The sequence below is a fragment of the Furipterus horrens genome, unplaced genomic scaffold (genome assembly GCF_987537825.1).
Source record: "Furipterus horrens unplaced genomic scaffold, mFurHor1.1.pri manual_scaffold_16, whole genome shotgun sequence".
Taxonomy (NCBI): domain Eukaryota; kingdom Metazoa; phylum Chordata; class Mammalia; order Chiroptera; family Furipteridae; genus Furipterus; species Furipterus horrens.
Genome location: NW_028327186.1, coordinates 3,866,838 through 3,890,820, shown reverse-complemented (window position 1 = coordinate 3,890,820; position 23,983 = coordinate 3,866,838). Strand labels below are relative to the sequence as shown.

The 23,983-nt window shown below is 45.1% G+C and overlaps 2 protein-coding genes across 3 annotated transcripts in view; one reads left to right on the top strand and one right to left on the bottom strand.

The window, feature by feature from the left end:
- Positions 1-5,435: 5,435 nt before the first annotated feature.
- Positions 5,436-21,304, bottom strand: LINS1 (lines homolog 1). Of its 2 annotated transcripts, XM_090263645.1 has the most exons (7): positions 21,231-21,304; positions 12,202-12,684; positions 12,001-12,090; positions 11,021-11,162; positions 10,010-10,600; positions 8,670-8,841; positions 5,436-6,825 (listed from the first exon to the last, which is right to left on the bottom strand). In XM_090263645.1, the coding sequence occupies exons 2-7, from the start codon at positions 12,583-12,585 to the stop codon at positions 5,961-5,963; spliced, it is 2,244 nt and encodes a 747-aa protein (XP_090119771.1). In that variant the 5' UTR covers positions 12,586-12,684; positions 21,231-21,304; the 3' UTR covers positions 5,436-5,960. The 2 variants fall into 2 exon arrangements, with proteins under 2 accessions (XP_090119771.1, XP_090119772.1); XM_090263646.1 differs by lacking the exons at positions 5,436-6,825; positions 21,231-21,304 and having other exon boundaries at positions 8,686-8,830; positions 12,202-12,676.
- A 1,020-nt stretch (positions 21,305-22,324) lies between these two features.
- The window catches only part of ASB7 (ankyrin repeat and SOCS box containing 7), a 29,567-nt gene continuing 27,908 nt past the window's right edge, over positions 22,325-23,983 (top strand). The window contains exon 1 of the mRNA XM_090263605.1: positions 22,325-22,418. The gene's annotated coding sequence lies outside the window, so the exon portion shown is untranslated. The remainder of the gene's footprint in view (positions 22,419-23,983) is intronic.

Sequence of the window (23,983 nt, the reverse complement as noted above, 5' to 3'; positions counted from 1 at the left end):
ATAAATGTATTGCTGGTGTGTTCACTTCGGGGGCCTAAGGGGCGAAGTGTCTTAAGAATGCCTGAAGCACTTGAAAAATACACACTCTAATGAGGACACAGGTAATTCCAACTGCCACCCCTAGAAAAATACCTTTAATGTGAATCATGTTTTAAACTCTATAGCTTTCAATGACTGGGGAGACTCTTGTTTCCAACCAGACCGAGAACACTTGAACGTTTCTCACTGAACAGAAAATCATACCCTGATCACATTTTATTTACCAGTTCTTCTAAATCTCAAAGAACTGCACTATCTTTGAAAACAAAGCAAGAGTCTCCAAAATGAGAAAGGCAAGTAAACCAGAGTGTACACAAATTTGTATTTTATCCAGTGTAGTCACTGTACTATTGTTTAAACTACTTGGTAAAGCTCAAAGTCAATGGCAAATTTAGACGGAGATCACTGCTTTTCTTGTATCTTAAAAAGATGTACCAGTGAGCTTCGTGATTAGGAGGGAACACATGGTGTTAACTATAAAGGCTCTGATGCCTTTGTCCAGCTCCACCTTCCTTAGAATAAGCAGGAAAACTCAGAATTGGTTTGCTAGTGTGACCTATGATAACAGTCAGAAGAGGCATTTTATCAACCCCAATTTTCCAAAGGGCCTTCTACTAAAGCGACATAACTTTATACGCTGTCCTAAACGAGGAGACCAATTAAAAGTTTAGTATTTAGGTCAAGTTTCCAAACACCTGGGCAGTTCAAGCCTGTTGAATGTAGCCCAGGTGGGGTGTGTGACGCACAGGGGACCCATGTGCTTCCGGAAGAGGTGGGAGGAACCGGAGGACAGGCCAGAGCCTGAGGCCGAGTGACCTGAACTTGGCCTTCAGGGATGGTGTTCAGGTGGTTGCTGACTTGGATGGTGTGGTCTTTAGCCTGTCTATCATTTCAAAGGTGCCACCAAAAAAATAAAAACTAAAAATAATTCCCAGTATTCTGATGGTACAGAGAATACAAACACGTTGAAAACCTCTGTCCTTTTGTGGTCTCTCTCCTCCCCTCCCGTGCACATCTGGGTCCCACTAAAATTGCTGTCACAAGTCAGCCACTGCCTCTCAACGGTCAAAACACCCAGGGGCTTCTTTTCAGACAGTGAACTCCACACACACTCGACTTCTCAAAACCCTATCTAACCTGTTTTCTGCTAGCGTTTTTGTGTTTTCCTGCCAGTGCAATTCCATATCCCTTCTCCTATCCAGGACGTTTCCCCTCCTCCCGAGTTGCAGGGCCCACAATTTTTTGACTCCTATGTTTTGCTCAAATGCTGGCCTCATTTTCCACACAGGATCTGTCTGTTGGACATCAACACGTACTGATGGCAGCACCTAAAGCCACTCAGGGGAAAACAACTCATTTTCTCTCTCTTAAGACTTCCTGCTTCCCTAGTTCCTTGAACAGCGAGCGGAAGCAGCTACACCGTGAAAAAACGTACCAAGGTTGAGCCTCTCCCTCTTTGTAAAAATTTTGGTGCCTCCGCCGCCCAGTTATATGTTTAAACACTCAAGTCTCTGAGTTCTGGAAATTTCTTAAATTTCTTTCGTACTTTCTGCTCTCTATTTCCTCTCTTCTCTCTTTGTGGAACTTCTATTATTCAGTGACGGAACTTTGGGGACCGGTCCCCAAGTTTTTGCATCATTTCTCATTTCCAATTTCCTTCTCCTGTTCTTACACTTTCTAGATTTCCTCCACTTAATTTTACTACATGTCTGTTGAGTTTCAGTTTCTGTTACCATATTATCCATTAATGAGGGTCTTTTTTTCCCCCACTGAATATCCTTTTATACATCCTTTATAACCAGGGCTCTCTGAGAGTATCAACAGATGAACTTCCTCCTTGCTTAATCTGGCTCATGTTAGAGATTTTTCCCGAATGCCTGATAATCCGTGGCTGCTCACTTCAGGATAAGAGTTGGGCACATAAATGCCACTTAGAAGGTCTACACTAAGGGGTGAGGTTTGCCACTCTGGGTTTCATAGTATGGAAACTTGGCTGAGCAGTTTCTGTGGGGAAACCCAGTGTATCTTGCGATCTTTTGGGGTGGTCAGAGTCCCCAAAAGTCCCTTCTGGTTTCCCGGGGGAAGACTAGGCAGTGGTTTTCAGATTTCGGTGTTAAGCGTCAAATCAATCCCATATTCGGTGTGCCGTACCTACCTATCCTTGGCTGTGCCTGCCAAGGACTTGGTTCTCTTGGGCTGCTAGGTCAGTCATTGTGTGTCTCCTGCTCTTGATTTTGGCCCCTTTACTCATCTTAGATGGCTGGTTTGGCTCAGTGGATTGAGCGTCGGCCTGCGAGCTAAGTGTCGCTGGTTCAATCTTCCAGTCAGGGCACATCAGAGAAGGAAAACTCTGACTCCAAAAAACCTCCGCTGCCTTGCGGCATACCTCTTCAGGGGAAAGGCTAAGGGAGTAAACCCCGACAGAAAATCCGGAGCCGGAGTCCCTAAGGCGGTTTGACGTTGTAGTCAACACCGGCAACTCCTGCGGCGCACCTGAAGCCAAGCTGTATTGACTCCGTCTTTCCCTTGGACCCTTCAGCTGCGAAGAGAGGGGGGTCTGCTGCATGGGCAACAGCAGACTCTCCATATCACCCTGCCCAGGCTCTGTAGCTTCAGCTTCACTGGAGGGGACACTCCAGCGTCATCGCACGATGTCGATTCAACACGGGAGGAGACAGATACCGTGTCACTCCCGAGTCGGACTGCACAGCCATTCTCGGCGGTGCAGATAGACTCTTAAGAAGCTACACCATCGTCTCTCGAGACGGACGGCTGCCGACGACGACGACGACGACCCATCTTAGAGGGTCCCCGGAGGGAGAGAGCCTGCTGCAGGCATTCAGTCACGAGGCCTTGGTCCCCTCGTCCATTCCCCGTGCCCTGGCTCCAGTGGGACGTCCGTGGGACTTCCGTACGTCCTCTGAAGTCACTGCCTTCAAACACAAAACCAGTGATTTACTCAGAAACCTCGCTGGCTCTCCACGGCCTACGGAACAATCAACACCCAAGGTCTTGGGCGATCTGACCCCAATGTTATCTTTCAAGCATGATTTCTCATCCGACCACCCACTCCACAGACCCAGGGCTGCAGTAATTTTAGTTTTAATAATGCATCCTGTCTTGAAGACTATCAGTTACGGTTGGAACCTGACTGTTTGCGTCCATCACCTGGTCTCTGCCACTTTACCAGCTGCATGATGTTGAGCAAGCGACTTAATCTCCTCATCTGGAAGCCGGGGACTTTAATAGCGCCCGCCCTCCACAGCCTTGTGAGGATTAGAGCATCCAGAACAATGGCTGGCACGTAGCGAGTGCACTGTGTTCAAAGATTTTACGTCTCCGCACACCTGTCTGCCTCACTAGGTTATCCAATCCTCGGAGACGGAACTCCGCATTTACGCAGCACTTGTCATGTGCTTACAATGGGACAGACGTGACGCTATTCACCAGGGACCATGTGAAAGAGAGCTTGGCAAATGGAGACTGTTGACTAAGGATTAAAATATACCGTGGCAAATGCTATGATACGGGAAAGAACACGGGGAAGGGAACACGCAGAGTAAGAGCGAATGGTTCAAATCAGACGGGGAAGGCTTCGTGGATCCAACATGGAAGACGGGGCCTGATGAACGGCTGTGTAAGAAAACACCAAGGTGGTGCTGCTAATAGGACAGTGGGTGGGGGAGAGCCACAGGCCAGAGGAGCAGGTTGGGGCCAATTGCACAAGGCCCTGCAGAACCTGTTTGCTTCCCCAGTTTGTTTGAGGCTGTGTTTGTGTTTCACCATCCTGGCAGGTGGGGAGTGCCGGAGACAATTTGGGGAAGTTTCAGAGCCGAAATGCAGCTCCTGGACACTCATTGAGAAAATAAATTGGAACACGCTCCCAAATAACGCTGAAGAAGCCAGCCACAAAAGAACATATATTCTAGGATTCCATTTATAGAAAAGACAAAACCAGGCAAAATTTGTCTGTGCTGTTTTAATTCAGGATAGTTACCTTGTGGGCAGATAGGGGACTGGAAGATCCAAGAGTGGCTTCTGGGATACAAGTAACATTGTTTCTTGATCTGGGTTCTGGTTCTACAGGTACTCTGTGAAAATTCACTGAGTTCGAAGTTATATACTTATTTGTGTACTTTAAAACAAGAAAGCAGGCTCATTCCACTGTGCTCACTGGGACACGCACAGGCTTTAACTCAGGGAAGAGGTGGAGTTAGCGACTGGGCAAATACCCCAGCTTCGATGTTCCTTTAAGGACTAACTCAGAACAGCTCTTGGATACCCTCAGTGGCTGGGGGTAGTTACAACACAGCCGGCACCAGTCAGTGTCACCAACAGTGGGACTGCCTGAGTGTATGACAGACTGACCCACACCCAGGGGTAGGTTATATATGTGGAGGTTCTGAAACACCAACACTCAGCAGCTGCATTAGACTGCCTTTTTCTCATATGACCAGGGGCTGGTGGTTCCTTATTAACCTTATTGAGAAGAAACATGCATCAAAAACACATTTGTACAAGCATGACTTAATGCAGTCAACATTTATGTACCCTTGGAAACATAAAGAATCAGGTGGGTTTTGGCCTTTCTTTTCTTTAAAAGTTATTTTTATTAAAAAATGTGTGTGCACAGTTAAAAACAAAAGAATAAAAAAAAAGATATATGAGAAGTCAAATCTTCTACTTCCCATCTGTTTCCCAAAGCAACCACTATTACAACTTTCTTATATATTCTTATACATTTTATAAACCATAAAAGCATATATAAATCTGTATTATTCCTGCCCCACCTTTTCTTAAACATTATTTTACTACATGTTTCATATCTGTAAACATGAATAGAGCTCAGTCTTTATATAAGTATTCCACTCAGTATGTGTTATGACTTATTAACTTATTTCTAGTCTTTTGCTTCTATAATCGGGCATTGACCATATGTGGGTAAATGCTCTTTGACATTCTTTTTACTTTATGTGGAAATTGCCCCAATATATACCCCAACTCTATTATCAAACATTTTGACCTCTGCATTTCTAAGTGGTTGACATTAGTATCTCACTGTTATTTTAATTAGCAATTCTCTGTTTAGTTCATTGATCTTTCCATTTCTACCCGAGTACTAACCTGTTTTAACTACTAGTCTTTAATGACTAGTGCATTGCCTTCCTTATATTTTTCTCCAAAGGGGTCATTTAAAAAAAAAATTAGGACATTTCATATTTTTAAATAGGAAAATACCTAAGGATTAACACATACATATACATAGAGCTAATTACCTCTTTTTTAAAAAGTTGCTAAGATTTAAAATTTTTACATTTCAGAATCTGGAGGAAATAATAACTGTACTGGGTCAGTGTCCCCCAGGCTCACGTCCACCTGGAACCTGTGCATGTGGCCTTATGGAAATGGGTACCTTGTGGATATAATCAAGTTAAGATGTCATTCTGGATGACAGTGGGCCCAGACCCAGGGACTGGTGTCCTTATGAGGGCAACTGGATGCAGAGAGACACAAAGGGAACACACGCCTCACGTGACAACACCAAAGGCTGCCAGCTGTCGCCAGAAGCTAGGTAGAGGCGGGGAGAGTTCTTCCCCAGGGTCCTGAGATAAAGCACGGCCATGTGGTACCTGGATTTTGGACTTCTAACCTCCAGAACTATGAGATAATCAATTTCTGTGAAGTCCCTAACTTGAGGCCATTTGTTACAATAGGCCTAGCAAACTAATACATAACCATTCCAAGTGGTGTTCAACTGTATCAAGTGCCTGGTCATTTTTAAGTCACTAGGCTGCTTCCAATAGGCAAAAAGAAAGACTTAGTTTAGAAAACCTTTTGTAGGTTTTTTTCTCACACTATCTCATCAAGGCAAAAACAGCTCCTAGAAATGAAATGCCACTGTTTTACAAAGCGTTCATACTTTAATGACATTTTGCCTCAATCTGTTTTAACAGCTTCAAAAGTGCTGTTGGGTTATATGGGAAAAGACTTTTCTTCTGCAAACGGTAAATGGCACCTTGTAGCTGTTCAAAGCATTTTACTGTTCTGTAAGCTAGTCCCACTTCACAGACAGTGTTATCTGGGGCCATGGCACCAAAAACACAGAAAGGGGGATTAGATTCTTTCGGGACCACAGGCCTTGACTGACACTCCAGGCTAAGTCCTTTTTTATCCCTCTTTGTTCCATCTGGGTCCTGAGTTTTCTTCATTGCTCCAGGGTGTAAAGATGTCTGTTCGCTATTTGCTAAACACAGGTCTGTGGCTTCTGCCTCAGAATCATCAGAGGTGTCATAATCTACTAGGCTTTGAGGTGCTTGTGGGTAAGACAGAAGAGTAGCCTGGCGTGCAGCATGGGGCTCCGGGGACATCACCTGGTTCCGTGGTTCAGAAGAAGCATCAGCGACCTGGGCGACAGAGGCAGGAGCCCTCCTGTGACTGCCAAGAGCAGCCAAAAGACTAAATTCTGTTTGGTTGCTGTTTCTGTCTTGGACAAGTGAGGAAACACAGCCACAAAGATTCATGCTATCGTTAGAGTCAGGTATATCGAAGTACTTGCAAATAGTGAAAAATTTATCCCAGTCTTTGAGCAGTAATTTTAAATATCTGACAAAATATTCAAGGAAGCAGGTTTCTGATGAAATCAAAAAGTCCAGAAGAACTGTAGAATCAAACCCTATATTTTTTAAAAAGAATAAAAAAATACAGTGTGGGTTATAGCCATTTTTATGTGTGTGATGGTTCCACACTTCTGTTTCTTGGGTCAAGCTTTCGGCAGCTTCATATTCTCTGAAAATAAAGAGAATAAGAGACCTCAGATTAAAGACCTTTTACAAAAATAAGTTTTGGCAGATATAATTCACCTATAATAAATTCACCTACCAGGTTACTTTTTAACCTATGCATTATTTCAAAAGAAAAACATTTCAAACCAATCTCTTCCTCCACAAACTCAGTATGAATCTGACTCAATAAAACAGACAAAGTCCACTGACTGGTAGCTCTAGTTTTTGTGCCCAACAATAGCATTCTTGTCTTCCGTCCCTTAACATCAGACTTCTCCGTTCCTACAGGTAACCACTAATTCCTTGTGGTAAGGTTGGGTAAGGTGCAGCTGCAGCCCAGCCTCCTTCCTTTCCTTCCACACTCTCCTGCTCAGGGGTGGGCATGTGTCCCCAGGTGACCAATCCGAGCAGCCCATGCTTCTGGCCACCGCGACTGGTTCTGATATGAGTGTATCACCCACATAGCCAATCAGACCTCCCCTGGGACTTCTGCTGGCATTATTAATAATGGTAACTGTAAGGCTGCTGCTAGTGGCCCTGCCTGGGGACGAATTTAGAGCTGTGAGACAGAAAAAAAAGAAATAATGGCATGATTTGAACCCAGTATATACAGTTACGCCTGATGCCAACTTGACCCTTTAGAATTCCCAAATAAGAGCCAATAAATCCCAATTTCTGCATAGAATATAGTTTGTGTTGGTTTCGATCATTTACAGCCAAACAATCTTAACTAATACAATTACCTTAAAAATATATACATGGCACACATACATGCCTCTCTGAACACAACACACTGAGGGTTAAGAAAGTTAGCAAATTCACATCCAAAGTGAGTTTAATTCAGAGGCTTCCTCTTTCCCGAGGAGTAAGCAGCCGGCTTTGTGCGCGACTAAGATGATTCTACAAGGCATGTGCATCCAGACTAAATTTGTACTTGACCGTTTCCGAGCCTAATTCAAATCACATGCAGGAATTCTGTGTTCCTGATTAGAACCTTTCGGAAACTGGCCCCGAACACTTCCAGTCGGAGCGCAGCCACGGACGGCAGAGTCGTTACACAAAGGGGCTGACGGCCCGGCGCTGCACCGCCGGTCGTTAGGAAGAAAGCCCTTTCTCCGGAGCCAAGAAAGAAACGGAAAAAAAGCAAAGACTTCAGTGTTTTAATAAAGCAGAAGCAGAACTAGTGTACAAGGTCATCAGTTATTAACTTCATAACCAATTACAGACAGTTGCCGCGAGAAGATATGACCCCAAGTACAGCTGTTTTAATAAAGCAGAAATCGGATCGGTATAAAATGTCATCGGCAACAGAACTTCGTAATCAATTTCGGATATTTGCCTCAAGATGAGATCAGCTCCAACTCAGCTGCGTATTAACATGAAGACTCAGAACAGCTCCTGTGACGATGGACCAGTCTGTGCTCATGGTTACAAAGGCAAAATCACCTTATAGGAGCTCAATCTGGAAAAGATGGTCTTAGAGATGGAAAGAGTTCTGAGACCTCAGTTCGATTAAGATTCAGACAAGGGTATTACCATCCTCCTTATCACACAGGGTGTGCAGAGATGAGGCCACACCAGAGCCTGGGCTGTCTAATCCCGGTGTAACTGCTTCCCTGGGTCTGCTTAGCCAACCAAGTTTTCTAATGGGAACTCAAGAGTGAGCTCATTTTCATGTAGGGCTGAGTGAAAGAAAGGAACTGGAACTTATAAGGAAACCACAAGATTGTTAGGGATTTTTTTTTCCCTCCTAATGATGGAAAGTAAATAATAGGTCCAGCACAGTATTAAAAATGTTGCCTGCTTTCCCGGCATGCAGTTAGTCCAACAGCTTCACAATGTACTAACCTGGTCAGCTTCAGGTAGATGCCCAGTGACGCTCTGGCAGCCTCCAGCATGTCATCGTCTTGCTCTATGAAGACCCTGGCCAACCACTCACACGGGTGCTGGGACCGCACAGCAGGCTGCAGGTGAGGCTTCAGGAAGGCCAGTAACTCCGGCATGAACCTCTGCAAATCGACTTCGAATAATAAACGTTTCAAAGCACAGGCAACAGTTTACGAAGAGTCATATCTTGCCTACCTATCTGATACACAGTGATAGTTCTCTAAAATACTTTAAAAATGCATTAGTATCATTCACATTTTCTAAATGTCTGCAAGTTAGGCATGGTCTCTACTTTGCAAATGAGGAAACTGAGCTTCAGAGAAAAAAAAGCGACTCACTCCATAGAATGCTGTTAAAATGTGCGATCAGATTGTCTATTTGCTACAACTGCCAAATAACTAATTATCTTTGAGAAATAAAAGTTACATGAATTCTTGCCAAAAGCATGTCAATGAATGAGCAGCAGACCACAGCTGTCTGTTACTAGCGGCAACAATGCAACAAAACAAAAATAATTCTGCTTTAAAAAGAACAGAAAAAAAAAAATTTTTTTTTTTTGCTTGTCTAAAGCATTAAAAGAAAGTACTACTATTAAGCACAAAAAGCAAAGAGGTCTTGGGAAGTTTTCAACGGCAGTTTAGAACTCGGAATTATGTAACAGCTGCCACCTAGTGTTGTAAATTACAACTGCACAGAATTATGTCCCATGAAGAGTTGCTGGCGCTGAAGGCTGGCCAAGGCAAGTCAGGGAAGCCACGGCTTACCCGTCAAACCTCTCACTAAAACTACGTGCTGCTTGTTTAGAGAGGTACACGCTTCCTTGTTCTCAAACGAGAAGGGGAATATGTCTTTCCAAACACCTAAGTTGAATATCATACTTTACATGCCTGTCCTTGGACTCTGAGCTGGAAATTACACGCAACAATTTCTTCATCAATATAACTTTTCACATATTAATAGCTATATCAATTTTACGAACACAAATTTGGAAATGCTACAGATATCCACCTATGAGGTGACTTATGTCACTTACTTTGCAGTGACTTAATGGCACCTACCTTTTTTTATCCTTTCCCATTAATTATGCTATGCAAGTTCAGCTTAGCCCCCCAAAAGTTGATGTTTCTTAAGGCAATTCTAAAATTCTTTTTGAAGAAAACTTGATAAATTATTACTTGCATTATATACACAATAGCTTAAATTAGTAGAAGTACAGTTCTGAGATTTGATAATTACAAATAATTCTTACTTCAGTAAGTAATCACCCATTACTTGGCATACAGAGGAGTTAGGAAAATTACCTTTCATTTCCTTTGCTGAAGCACAATTTTGAATCTTGATTTCTAAGGATTTAATAATAAGCAAGCTTGCTGCTCTAAGGATCACATGATCTGGACCAGGGAGCCGCTCACATCCAGGTTGAACTTCACTGCCTCCAAAGCAGAAAGGTTTTCCATGCACAGACAACGTCCTCAATAGGCCCAAATCCACAGCTTGCAAAACAGCATCAGCTAAAGCCAACATGTCCACATCTAAATGCTGATCTGGTGGCACTGAGGCAGCGACAGGTCCCCGACAAAGGTCTTCACCCACTTTCCAGAGAAGGCATTTTTTGATGAATATGATGAACTTCCTTTTGACGAAAGCCTGAAGAGGCCAGGTAATAACATCTAGGACACAAGCAGGTTTCAAAAAGAAAATCCTCTGGCAGGTGAAATGTAACTCCAGGTGGATTCTGGAAGCTATAAGAAGTTCAAGCAATTCCAGAAAACATAACAAGCTGTTTACTATTTTAGAAGTGTCTTGGAGGCTTTCAAAATGCTGAGAAAATAAGGAATTGTAGAAGCCTTCAAAAATAGTGTCAAAAGGAGTCAGGAACCACTTTAGAATTTCTGCAATTAAAAAATAGTAATTAAAAACAAAGCCTTCTTAAAACATACTTTTACCATTCAATGTTTATAAATGTTATCACTTTACAAGAGGAAAAAATGAATTTGCGCTGTTTACCTCTAATGTGAACAAATGAAGATACACAGACTAATAGCCAATAACCAGTTAATATCCACTTTACAAATAACCATAGCATCAGATTGTAATAATGAAAAACTTTAATTTTTAATAACAGTGAAAAGCTTTTCATTTTTTCCCTTTAAAACAGTATCCTCAATCAAAAAATACGGGGCGAGATTCTTTAGTTTTTCATACTTCAAGACAGATCAGCTGTTGTAAAATAAGTTTTACTCTTTGTTATAAGTATAATTCTCCGTAGGAGCAAGATAATGACAATTGTTTATGGAGGATATAATCCGTACCTGTTTTTTGTGAACATGTATCTTTCAAGATTTCTTTTATTACAACAGTAAGAGTGTAGAGGCAATATCCTACTTTATCATTTTCAGAGTATTCAGAGAGATTTTCTTGGCAAAAAGCAATCCAGGAATTACTTAATGTTATCTAGAAGAGAGAAAATTTTACAAAGTGGTAAGCTATAATACAATATTTTCTTTACAATTATAAATCACCTATGATAAACAATACAACTCTATACTACACTGTTTTTTATTTTTAAAGTATACTTGTTCAAACAAGGACACGAATATTCTAATGTTCTTTAAGTCAAAATTGAATATATCGTAGACATAAAGGATCAAAAGGGAACATAAAAATATCAGCGGTGGTTATCTCTAGGAGGTGAAATGTACAATTTTTATTTTATTCTTTATACGTTTCTCATTTTCCAAACTTTCTACTGCAAACACCACCTTTTTAGCATTCAGAAGAAAAATGTTATTTTCAGAAAAGAACAAGCATTTATAGCTGAAAGTCGGGAGAAGCTTAGATTTGTTTATTAACTAATTATTAAGAGAAAAATGTGATGCTCAATTTATTAATTTTTTTCATTATGCTGAGGACCATTCTTAGAATTTCTTTAGAGTAAAGCTGTAAAAATGGTCTTGGTCTCAAGCTGGGGTTCCTCAACCTTTTTTTTGGAGGAGAAGGAAGTTTACCTACTCCTCTGAGAATCTGAAGTTAGGGACCCTCTGACCTGAAACCATCCTCCTGCCCCCCCGCCCCCAGAGTTAAGAGTCTGATTTGTAATGAGTTACAACATATTAAAGGCTCTAACCCTTGACACGTCACCATTATATTATTGCAATCTTATACTTTTGTGGACTTACAGATTATTATGTTAGCAATAACATAATACAAATATTTGAAGGGAAAAACTGGATGCCAAAGAGTCATTTTAAAGACACTAGAAAAGGAATAATAATATAGTTTGATTACTGACCTTTTCTTTCAGTTGGAAATACAGAAGTAATGCAAGGCCCTTTGCAGCCAGGTGAGCTAACAATTTATCCGAGCTTTGGAACAGACAGGTCTATAGGAAAACAAAACAAATGTACCCACCATTGCTGATGTTTTTAAAACTGTTATTGAAAAAATGTAGATCTTCAAAGATATATAACCTACAAAAAAACGAACGGCTTACTAATTTAGACTCGAAGTCAGATGACTGTAAGAGACTTCTAACGATCTCTCTGTAGCTCTCCTTCGCGTGGAACTCGGTCTCGGAAGCCAGTGTTCTGGTCACCATGACCTGGATCACGGTTAACTGAAGGAGCGTTGCTTCCCGGGCGCTGCTCCTGAAACACCCCGAGGCTGCAGAGCCGGGAGCCGAATGGACAGGGCATGGCTGACGCCTGCCCTGGACACCAAGAGTCCCGGGGCCTTCCGAGGGGGTGCCCGTGGCGCCATCTGGAGCTGACAGTGCCGGGCTGAGATAGAAGATGTAATCCTGGTCGTTGTTTTCCAGTGCGGCTCCAAGAAGTACCTTCTTATACAAGCGTTCTAGGACTTCAAAGGAATCGTTCATTTTGACAGCCAATGTCTTCTAGGTTGTCTGACAACTCCAAATGGTAAAGATTAATCTTAGACATGTGACAAATCGATAACGGTGCTTCTTCGGTAAAACCTAAAACAGGAAAAATTATTTTAACATTGTGTTGCACACATCATACTATAAAGCAAAGGCATCTGTTTCCACTGGTCATTTAGTCTCTTAACTTAAAGGTAATACTGACTTCTTGATTTCTAAAATGGCGTGTTGGTAAGAAGAACATTATTTTAAGACCGTAAAAACAAAGTGTATGTTTTCCATACAGATTTAAGCCCATGAAATTATTTATCACAGCTTTCCTCTAACGATTTTCAACGGGCTAACGTGGCTTCTCAACCTCAGTCCTGGCATCGCTGCTGGAGAAGCCGCCCTGCGCACTGTGGCACGTTCAGCAGCATCCCCGGCCTCTGGCTTTTTCCCACGAAGGTAAGGCTGGCACTCCCTCCGGAGGTGAACTCCTCCAGGCTGAAAACCACCGAGCAGCTCAAGTCCATTAACCTCCTCCACCTTCAGCTCCCACATGAAAACCTCAAGTTAGAGACCTACGTCGTCCAAAGGCGCGCGGTTACTGCCGATTAATTTCCAACTTAAAATTACGTAATAGAAAGAGACCTAGGTCATCACTTAAAATAGTAAATAAAAATGATAAAAATGCCAGCCCAAGCAAGACACAGGATGTTAAACCAAAGTAATGTGAACGTGAGTAAACTATCCCTTGTAGCCGGATGCAGATGCAGACGTCTGCTTGTCCCAGAACCCGCTGACTTGATGGAGACCAGGAAGAGCGGGGAGGAGGGAAAAGACATTTAGGGACAGAGATACCTTCTAAAGCAGAGAAAATGGCAATCCCCTACCGATGACTGACGACCAGAGGGAGTGTGCTAACTATAGAGTAAGCAGGGCAAGGAAAACTTGAAGACTTGCGCACAGGCAAAGAGGGTCCTAAATATCCTTTCAAGGAAACGCTGGGGCCTCTGGGAATGATCTGATCCCAAGAGGCTGAGTTCTTTCCCAGCCTTTGAGGCGCTTTACACCTCCCTAAATTATAACCTAAAGCAACGCAAATGAATCTGGTCTATAGACATGCAAATAGCTGTCTGGAGGAGAGGAAACCCTCCCGGCAGTGGGAAAAGCCGGCCTCACTTCCATCTAAAAATAAATTTCAACGTTCCTTCACTCCATCACGTAAAGATGTGGTTCTTTTACTTTAAAATGGTTGACATCTACCGGGCTCTTTCATGAATTAATAAGTTAAATAAGATGATGGATACCCATTCATTTTATATGCGCCATGACTTTGTCCACCTAAGATTTGCCCTTGAACAAAATCCCCAGTTCCCAGAGTTATTTACAAAGAGTCCTGCCCATACTTAACTCTCCTCAGTGGAAGTGACCTGTCATTTATATTGGGTCCCACCAACGCCATGAGGCCCACAGGGCTGTCCCGGGTCTTCAAACCTCCCTCTCCACTGCTTTCTTCCCCTTGCTCATAAGCTTCTAAGGAATTTCAATTCCTGCTCACGCACAGAAGGCAAAGGTGCCCTGTCTTAGTCCTCTGGGGCGGAAATAAATATTAAGAAACCTATAGATTTTTATTTAAAGTTACAAATAAAACTTTTGTTACGCCTCTCCTGAATCCTATTTTCAAACTGGAGAGTACCTTCCGTGTGACTTATAAACATAACTAAATATCAGTGACCTTGTTCCACTCGACAGTGAAGCTTGATCTGAGCCCCGAGCTCCCAGAAAGCAGAAACGCTTCAGAAGCACAGATGTTCCAAGAGAGGGCTACCCAGGGAGGACCAAATCCCCTTCCACACTGACATCCTGTTTCATAACACCCCACATTTCATTTCCTCCTCCTTGGAGAGGTTTCCCATTAATGATCATTTTCCTGTTGCAACAGCCTAGATAAAATTATCTCCTTAATTAATTGGTCTGCCAACATCAGGAGTTAGTGTTCATATTCCTCTTCAGAGTTTAACTCCATTGTACCTATTTTACTTATAACGATAACATTTCTTCCCAATAAACTACTGACATTTTTATATGTTGACTACTCTATGACAATAGACTATTTTAGATTAACTAATAACATATTCTGAACTATCATTTTCAGCCACAAATGGAATTATTTTTATTTCAATGCTGTAGCAGTAAAAGAATTCTAATAATATATAAATCTCAAGTCCTTAAATTTTACCCCAATGAGAATTAAATTGCTGTTATTCAAACACTTTCGACCTACAGAAAGGGCCATTTCAAATGATTTGACCATTTTAGCACACAAAACTAAAGTGAATGCCAATAAACAAACAGATAAACAAACAGGCATGGAGGGGTGGCGTGGGGGGTTGAGCTGTTTCCTATCATGGCCAGACCCCAGTTCCTTGCCAAGGGTGCTTGTGAGAGATCAGACTGAAAAGTTAGAGACTTTAAATTAAGACACAGATTCGAAATGACCCTCCACAGGCAGAGGGAAAAAAACAAGCATCCACTAGGGGTCACAATGCCCAGCAGGTAACGAATGAATGAAAAAAAAAAAAAGGCACTAGGCTTCTTCTATTGTGACTCAGCATAAACCAGCTAATTACCAAGTCTTTTAAAATATTAATGCTGGCCAAAGAAACCTGCATTAAAATAAATGTCTGTGCGCAGCCCACTGACAATTCAGAACTGCAGTTATTTCTTTTTTGTCTTTGTTGCTTTCTTTAAAAAACAACCACCACCAATTATAGCATCGAAGGGCAAATTCTGAGAAAACCAACTAGGGAATTTAACCCACCACTCGTTTTCGTTCTGAAGTGGCAGCTACCAGGCTGGCTGCCTCCGGCTGCATCGTCGCGCCGACCTGGAGGAGAGAGAGAGCTGTCCGGCCAGGAAAGGGGACAAGTATCAGGGAGGAGGCCTAACTAGGACAAGTGAGCGCTTCTCCGAGTTTTTTCAGAAAACTCCTCTTGGCAGAGGAGAGTGAACTTCCACACCACGGGCCGAGGGGGTACCCGGGACGAGCATCAAATCTGAAGTCTCTTGTATTGCCGAAGCACTGTCAGCTATTTTAATTTTGCATTCTATTACTAAAAGGACCCCGAGTGCCTTAATACAAAAATAATGTATTTCCCAACCACCTTCAAATAAAATCGACTCTTAGGAACAATAATTCCTAAACTGTATCAAGTGCCTATTACATGTCCGAGACGCTAGTCTAAGTGACTGATTGCTTCCCCGCAACCACGTGAGGGGGATACTTACCTATCATACCCATTTTACAGACAGGGAAACTAAGGCACACAGCGATCGGGTTATGGAGATAGTTAAGTGGTCGAGTTGGGATGTGAACCCAGAGTAGCTGCTTAATCTGTGCGGCTTCATTAACGCGGATGCGGAGATTCTCGAGGCGGAACTTGAGGTCCTGCTCTCAACAAGGCTGTCTCCTAGGACTCTGACTTCCTGTCTGATTGGACTCCGCGGAAAGTTTAGGAGGTGGGGGAGGCCTGGGTATCAGGGCCAAGGTTAGGGGAGGCTAATGAGGGCGATTAGCCACTGAGAAGGCCCAGGAACGGAAAGGACAGAGGTTCCCATCATCCACGTCCACCACCTGGGCCATCAAAGCCGATCAACTACGATTTCAAAAGCACCTCCCGCCCTCCCCTAGTGAAAGGAGGGGGGAAGGGATGTCCTCCAAAGAGCCTGCCCTGGGCTGGGTCCCTTCCCTTTGCCCTGCTCCTGATACTCTGCACCTCTCTCTCCCCGCCCCAGCAGGTTCCAACAGGAGAGTGGGGGAGAGGGGGGTGGAGGGGGGCGGGGGGGGCACGGGGGAGGGCAGGCAGCTCTTTCAAGTTTCAGGAACTCCTCCTTCTCTTTACCTTCAGGCCCAGAGCAGGTAATGGCAGTGACTCGCCCCAGGGGTGCAACATCCCAGCTCAGTCCCTTAAAACAATGGTGCTCAGGTTTCAGCCGCCCCTGGGAGGCTGCCGGGTATTTCAGGGACAGTAGTTCTGGGAGCGGGGGCCCAATCATTTCCATTTCTAGGGTCACACGCTTGCAGGTACTTTAAGGTAGTACCTTTTCCCCTCCTCACCAAGCATTTGCTTCCATTCCCCCGGGCCTCATCTCTGACAAACACCAATCTATTGTGTATCTGTGAGCTTGGCGGGTGTTTGTTTGTTTCTTGGTTTCTGTATTCATTCATCCGCGGATGGACACTTAGGTTGTTTCCATATCTTGGCTCCTGTCAATAACGCTGCAATGCCAGCTTCTTGATAGGAAATGTAGTAAGCACCTGCTAACAGATATGGGGCCTCGGAAGGGGGAGAAGGGGGTGAGGTGCAGTCGCAGAGACGGGAAGCAGGGCAAAAGCAAGAGGCCACATTCATCTGAACTCCACAGCTCCTCTAGGGTTATCCTAGTTCGTCTCTGGGTAAACTCATGAAGAGCCTGTGTTGGTTTTAGACATTAGTGAAACCATCTTGTTCTCAGGAGCCAGTAATAACGGAGAGATGGCAGCATTGAACGTAAACTCGATCAACAGAAAACCACCATGTGTATCTTTTCCAGATCGGGCTGTCCAACTGATCATTCCAAAGGCAAGCTTCTTTGCATAGTGCAGATTGGGCCCCTTCCTATCAGAGCATTTTAGTACCAGAAAAAATCTCAGAGACGATCTAGACCAGTGTTTCCCAAACTCTAGCTTCCGGACCCCTTGGAAGGCTTGTGAGAACATGATGGCTGGGCCCAGCCTCAGTGGTTCTGATTCAGCGGGTCTGAAAGGGGCCCCGAGGACTGGACTGGGGACGATAGTTAGATAAGATACAAGCTACTGGATGTTACTGATAAGGAATCTGAGACCATTAGGTTTATATTATGTCATGGTATTGCTACGCAGTTTGTTTTTTTGAAAAATAAAAACCCTCTAGTGTATCAGCAAAAAAAAAAAAAAACAAGACTTTTCTACCCTAGTCGCTAATGTACGGTTTTAAATTTTAGGTGATGCTTCCGAATGCAATGGTTCCTCACCCGCTCCCCTTTGCCAATCTGTGCCTCTTTCCCTCCTCCTCCTGTCCCTGCCGAAAAATCCCCGCCACCAGTGGGCAGGACCGTCTATCAGTGTGACAATAGCACCACTTAGATTTTACTCAGCTCCTGAATTCTGAACACTGTACAGATAAGGAAGATGTGACTTTGAGTTGAGAAACCACGGTGACTTCCCCCATCTCAGCAAAGCGGCGCATGCTTCTGTGGTGAAAACATTTGTGCAACTCAAGTAAGAGGAGGTCAATACTTTATTTAGTCACCTTGAAAGGTGCCTTTCTGACTCTGGAACTTGATACAATGCTGTTCCCTCTGCCTAGGAAGCTCTTCCGCTTTTCCTTCTGTTTTAAGCTTGAATATCATTTTCTATGCCAACGAACTGGACAACCTAGAAGAAATAAAGTCCTAGGAACATATAACTTACCAAGACTGAATTGTGAAGAAATAGAAAGTCTGAACAGGCAGAATACTACTTAGAAGATTGAATCAGTAATCAAAAACCTCCCAACACACGGAAGTCCAGGACCAGGCTTCAGTGTGAATCTCACCAAACATTTAAAGAACACTGACACCAATCCTTCACAAACTCTTCCAAAAATACAAAAGAGGAGGGAACACTTCAGCATCATCCTGATACCAAAACCAGACACATAGACCAGGACATCACAAGAAAAGAAAATTACAGGCCAATATCTCTGATGAACATAGATGGAAAAAAAAAAATCCTTAACAAAATATTAGCATACCAAATTCAATAATATATTAAAAGGATCGTACACATGATCAAGTGGGATTTATTCCAGGGATGCAAAGATGTTTCAATGTCTACAAACTGATCAAGGTGATACACCACATTAACAAAATGAAGGATAAAACTCATATGATCATCTCAATAATTGCAGGAAAAGCTTTTGGCAAAATTCAACATCCATTTTGATTAAAAAAAATAAAACTCTCAACAAAGTGGGTATAAAGGGAACATACCTCAACACAATAAAGACCACATATGAACCAGCCCACTGCTCACATCATACTCAATGGTGCAAAACTGAAAGATTTTATCTAAGATCAGGGATCAGAAAAAGGTGTCTACTCAAAATAGTATAGTATTAGGCGTTCTAGCCAGAGCAATTTGGCAAGAAAAAGAAATAAAAGCCATCCAAATCGGAAAGAAGTAAAATTGTCACTATATGCGGATAACATATTATACATAGAAAATCCTGAAGACGCCACCAAAAATCTGTTAAAACTACTAAACAAATTCAATAATGTTGCAGGATATGAACTCAATATACAAAAATATGTTGTTTCTATATACTAATAATGAATACCAGAAAGAAATTAACAATCTTATTTACTTATTTATAATTGCATCAAAAAGAATAAAAATACCTATAAATAAATTTAACCAGACGTAAAAGACCTACATACAGCAAGATTTTAAGGAAACAAATTAAAGAAGACACAAATAAATGGAGAAATAGTCCATGCCCATGGGTTGGAGCAGCCAATACTGTTAAAACGCCCATACTACGCAAAGTAATTGACAGATTCCATGCAATCCTTGTCAAAGCTGTGATGGCGTTTCTCAGCAGCAGAGGGAACAACCCTAAAATTCCTATGGAACTACAAAAGGCCCTGAACAGCCAAAGCAACCTTCCTTTAACCCGTTTTCCACTACACTCCCCATATCTCAGGACATGGCATCTGTATCTCCCAGTCACCCAAGGAAGAACCTTAGACACCTCACGGGACCCATCCTCACCCAGGTCCTCCCCATCCCCAAGGCCATGGCTGCAGCCTACCACGCCCGCACCGGACGACTGCACCCGATTCCTTGCTACGTGGTGCCTTGGCCTACCCTTCACCCACTTCCTTCTTAAAACCTTCCCTTAGGTCCAGTCCAAACCCCTGACCAAGGCGTAGCAAGCCCTTCAAGATCTGACCATGGGAGCCTGCTCACATCAGTGCCCCACAGACGAAGTTCTTCAGAAACTCCGTGTGCTTGAACGACTCCCAAGCACTGCGTGGCCCCTTCTTTTTGACTAACTCAGACTCGGTTTTCTATCTTCCACTCTCAGCCTTCCACTTGGAAACCTCCAGTCTCCGGGAGGCCATCTGTACGTGCAAGTCAGGGGTGGGGGTCCCCGCCAAATGCACCCTCGGCGTGTTGCATTGTCTATAACTATTTCCTAGTTTGGTTCACAATCGATTATGAGCTTCCTTGGGCAGGACTGAGCCCAGTTTGCCTACACAGGCCAACAGGTAGCTCGTGTGGGGGGCACCAAAATGAACCTTCTCGAAGAAATGAAAATGTACAAGAAAACATCAGGGCAAACTCAAAGTGCCTGTAGTGACCCCCATCGGCCATACAACATCTTAATATGTTTGTTTGTTTGTTTTTCCACTGTGTGGTTGCCTCTCACTCGCGCCCCCAACTGGGGACCTGATGTGCAACCTAGTCATGTGCCCTGACAGGGAATCGAACCAGCGACACTTGGCTCAAAGGCCGATGCTCAATCCACTGAGCCACAGCAGCCAGGGCTACATCTTAATATGTTTTTATTGACATACTGAAATTATGTCTTTTATATAATTAGGTAGGACATTGGTGGTAGCCAAATGCCTGGTGTATTGGGTGACTTAGTTTAAAATAATATCAGCTCTTTGTTCAGGCAATAGCCTTCCATATTTGCAGTAACCCAGCTCCCAGCTGATCTTCCCCTTTGACCAGCCGGTGATCTTTACAAAACATAAACAAGATACAATAACTTCCCTGCAAGATCTGCAGCCTGTCCCACACCCCCAGCCTCGTTCCCAGTCATTCTCCCGCTTACTCACTCCGCCTGACCGCGCTGGCCTTCCCTGCAGTGCCTATCAACGGCAGAGGCTTTGCGCTTTGGTTCTCTCCGCCTGCAGAATTCTTTCCCTCCAGATCTCGGCGTGGCCGGATCCTCCTCATTCACATCGCTGCTGAAACGTCACTTCCTCCGACTTGTCCCGACTGTCCATCTAAAATAGCCATCACGTCCCAAACTCGATGCCGCTATTCGGCTGCCTTTTCTTTACATAACATATCCGAATGTTAATTTTGTGTTTTCTGCCTCCCCTGTTAAAGTGAAAGCCGCAAGGGGGCAAGTATATGCACCTATATTATTCACCGTCGTTTCTCCAACAGCAAGAACAGTGCCAGGCATGTAAACAATCGCTAAATGAATCAATGCACTTAATCAACGTGCACATCTCGCACGTTTTCTGTTTCTTTTCCCCCTTCATTCAAAGGAACCCGTGAAGGTCGCTATCCTTATGGGAAGAAGTCGCTGAAGCGTCGCCGCCACTACAAAGACAGTCCTCTCTTCCGATCTCGGCGAGGTGTGCTCTGCCTGGTAGTTAACGGGGCCTAAGGGACAGAGACGAGCCCAGGACCCCGCACGCGAGGCTGAAAGGCGCTAAAGGGCGGTGGGACAAGGCGCCGCTCTCTTTGCTTCCTGGGACTGCCGCCTCCCCAACCTTAAACCCTCGGGCCAGCCTCTCAGTCGGACGCGAACACGGCTCCCGCACCGTCGAGCTCAGCGGCCGATCCCACCTACCTGTCAAGAGATCTAACGGAAGGTACCCGGCCTTCGCCCCGCCATTCCAGCGAACACCGGCCCCCTCCGGGCCACCGTAGTTCACTGAAATTACACGCTGGCTCCTCCTTCCGCATGCGCAGAGGCCCCTTTCGGCGTACCGTGTCTCTTAGCAACCGCTTTGAGTCCCTCCGCTAGGGGCGGAGCATTAGAAGGCACAGCGGGGCAAGTGAGTGAGGCCAATCAGAGACGGGTCCCAGATTCGATCGGCACGCCTCCTTTAACTGTCGCGAATGAGCAGGCGGCTTTACGGCAGGCAAGGGGTGGCTGCTAGGGAGAAGGCGGAGAGAAGGAAGGAACCAACCAACCAAGTCGTCCCTACTCCCCACCCCCACCCACCCCGGGCCTGGTTTACGGCTCCGGGCTCGGGCTCTAGGGCGGCCGCTGATTGGCTGCTGAAGGCTTGGTCCCATCCCAGTGACCCCAAAGTGCTGGAGGGAGGGGGCGGGGGTGGCCCAGTGCAAAGTGCATCCAGAAAGCCCCCTACCTGGAGCCCCCGAGGCTGGCACTTAGGATCCCGTTACGACCCGGGACCTCACTGCCCCGAGACCTCCCGCGTTTCCCCCGTTGCCTGGAGCCTCCGGCCCGGAGCGCGGCAGCCCCCTGCTCCGAGTCCTCAGACCGGGACTGCCCCCCCCTCCCCGCCCCGAGCCGGGACTTCCTCCCTGCACCCCTGCCCTGAGGCTGCCCCGAGGCTGCCCCGCGGCCAGGACCGCCGCCCCGCGACCGCTCGGCTGTGTGGATGCTTGCGGGGCTGGGGCCGTGAGGCACGGAGGACGCTCAGGAACACCCGGGTCCGGCCCTGCCTGGGGTGTTTCTTCAATGGAGAAGTTGGTGAGTGTGGAGGAGGCTGAAAGGAGGAAGAGCAGCAGCAGCTGAGGAGCCAGGTAAAGTCAGTTACCTTTCCTAGAGGGAAGGGGGCGGCTGGGAGGACGGAAAATCACTGCATCTGCCTGCCTGCCCTTATCGCTCCCTTCCTTTGCTCCCCTTCCGCAAAGCCCCCTCCGCCTCGCCCCGGGGGCACCGCACCTCTCACCGGTTTCTGGTTTCCAGCTCGGAGTTGGCTCGGGCAGCCTCGGGAGCTGGGAGCGGCCTGCCCACCCGCCGGAGGACCGGCAGCGAGAGCCCCGCACCAGCATCCTCGGAAAGGTAACCGGCCGCCCTCCCCTCCCCCACTGTCCGCGGCTGTCCCTCTCTCACTCGGCGGGGCTCTATTTTCGGGGTGGGCGCCTCGGCGTGCATCTCTTCCCTGGCCCCCGTCTCCCCGGAAAAGACAAAAACACTGCTCTCGCCCGGCTCCTTACCATTTTAATAACTTTCCTGCCCCCCAAATGGCTTTCCACCTTCCTCTCCGTCTGCGTCCGTGTTTTGCATTCTCTTTTGGTGACGACCCTTCACCCTGTTCTGAGCCTTGGAGACCTTTTTGGAGCCCGATCCGCTTCCTCTCGTAGGAATTCCTCCGTCCCTTGTTCCTCGCTTGTTAATTCGGAAGGGCTCCGCTTTTTCATTAAACCACAGGTTTCTCTCTTTTCCTTTTTATTCTTTCCTATCACCTTGCTTCTACCTCCCTCGGAAAATCATTCCGGGTTGCCTAAACCGACAAGGGTTTGTTTTGGTCAAGGAAGGTGCAGGAATGGCTTGAAATGGATGAGTTTCCGAAAATAATGGGACTTTTTCCCTAGTGCGCGTACCCGAATAGCGTGGATCGTCAGGAAACTCTTCTGTCTCATTAACGCGTCCGGCTTCCGCGTGTTTCTGCGGGACCGACGCGGGTGGGTCCCGAGGCTGTTACCGATCCGCGGTACTTGGTCCACCGCAGGTTTCCTAGAACTTTTGAACTTCGACGTGCTCGCTTTGTTCCTATTGGACACTCGAGGAATTAAAAAACGGAGGAATGTTTTGGTGTGTTTAGAAGCGAGGGCTTTCTTTGGGCCTTCCCCAGAAATGAGACCTCTCGTTTCAAAACCCTCCCGGGTCGTTCGCGAGATTGAAACGTAGGCACCCGATGCATGCGATCCCGTTTCTGCTGCCGTTTTCTGTTGCCTCTGAAAATGCGCCCAAGGACCCTCGCATAATTCCTCAAGAGGGGCTGTGATCGGGTAAATCACATAAGAGTTCATTTAGTTCAGAAATTAGCTAGGTGAATGACTTTTCTAGCATCCAATAACACGAGCATAAAGCGACTTGGTACTCTCAGAGTTATTTTAATATCTCCGACTGTTTAGGGAATGTTAGGAACTTAAAATAGCAGCAGCTGTTCGGAAATCTTGGATTTACTCTGTTCCACCGAACTTTCTGCCTTCCACAAAAAGGAAATTAACGGCTTCCGTGGTTCTTCTCATCGTCAAGACATAGATAGCTAAAGATTCTTTTCCGCGGCTCTGAGGGTTTGCGGATCCTTGAGTCCCGAAAGCAGACACCAGAGGGAGACAGCGGCCACACAATGGGATTTAGAATCAGTGTCCACCAATGACTTCATTCTGTGGTTACACCTTCGGGGCGGTCTCTGGAGGAGCCTATATAGGGTCCGCTCCGTGTCAGTGTGCGCTAGTCAGACGGCTGTGAAGTTGAAGGCAGTTTTCCTCCTTGAAGTATGTGACTCGCCAGAGAGATGGCCTAGCGATCGGGACTTCTAAAAAATGCTACAATATTTGAGGTATGTTTTTAAGGTAAGAATGAATTAGGTATTTTCTGCTCAAGCCTCCTCAGTTAAA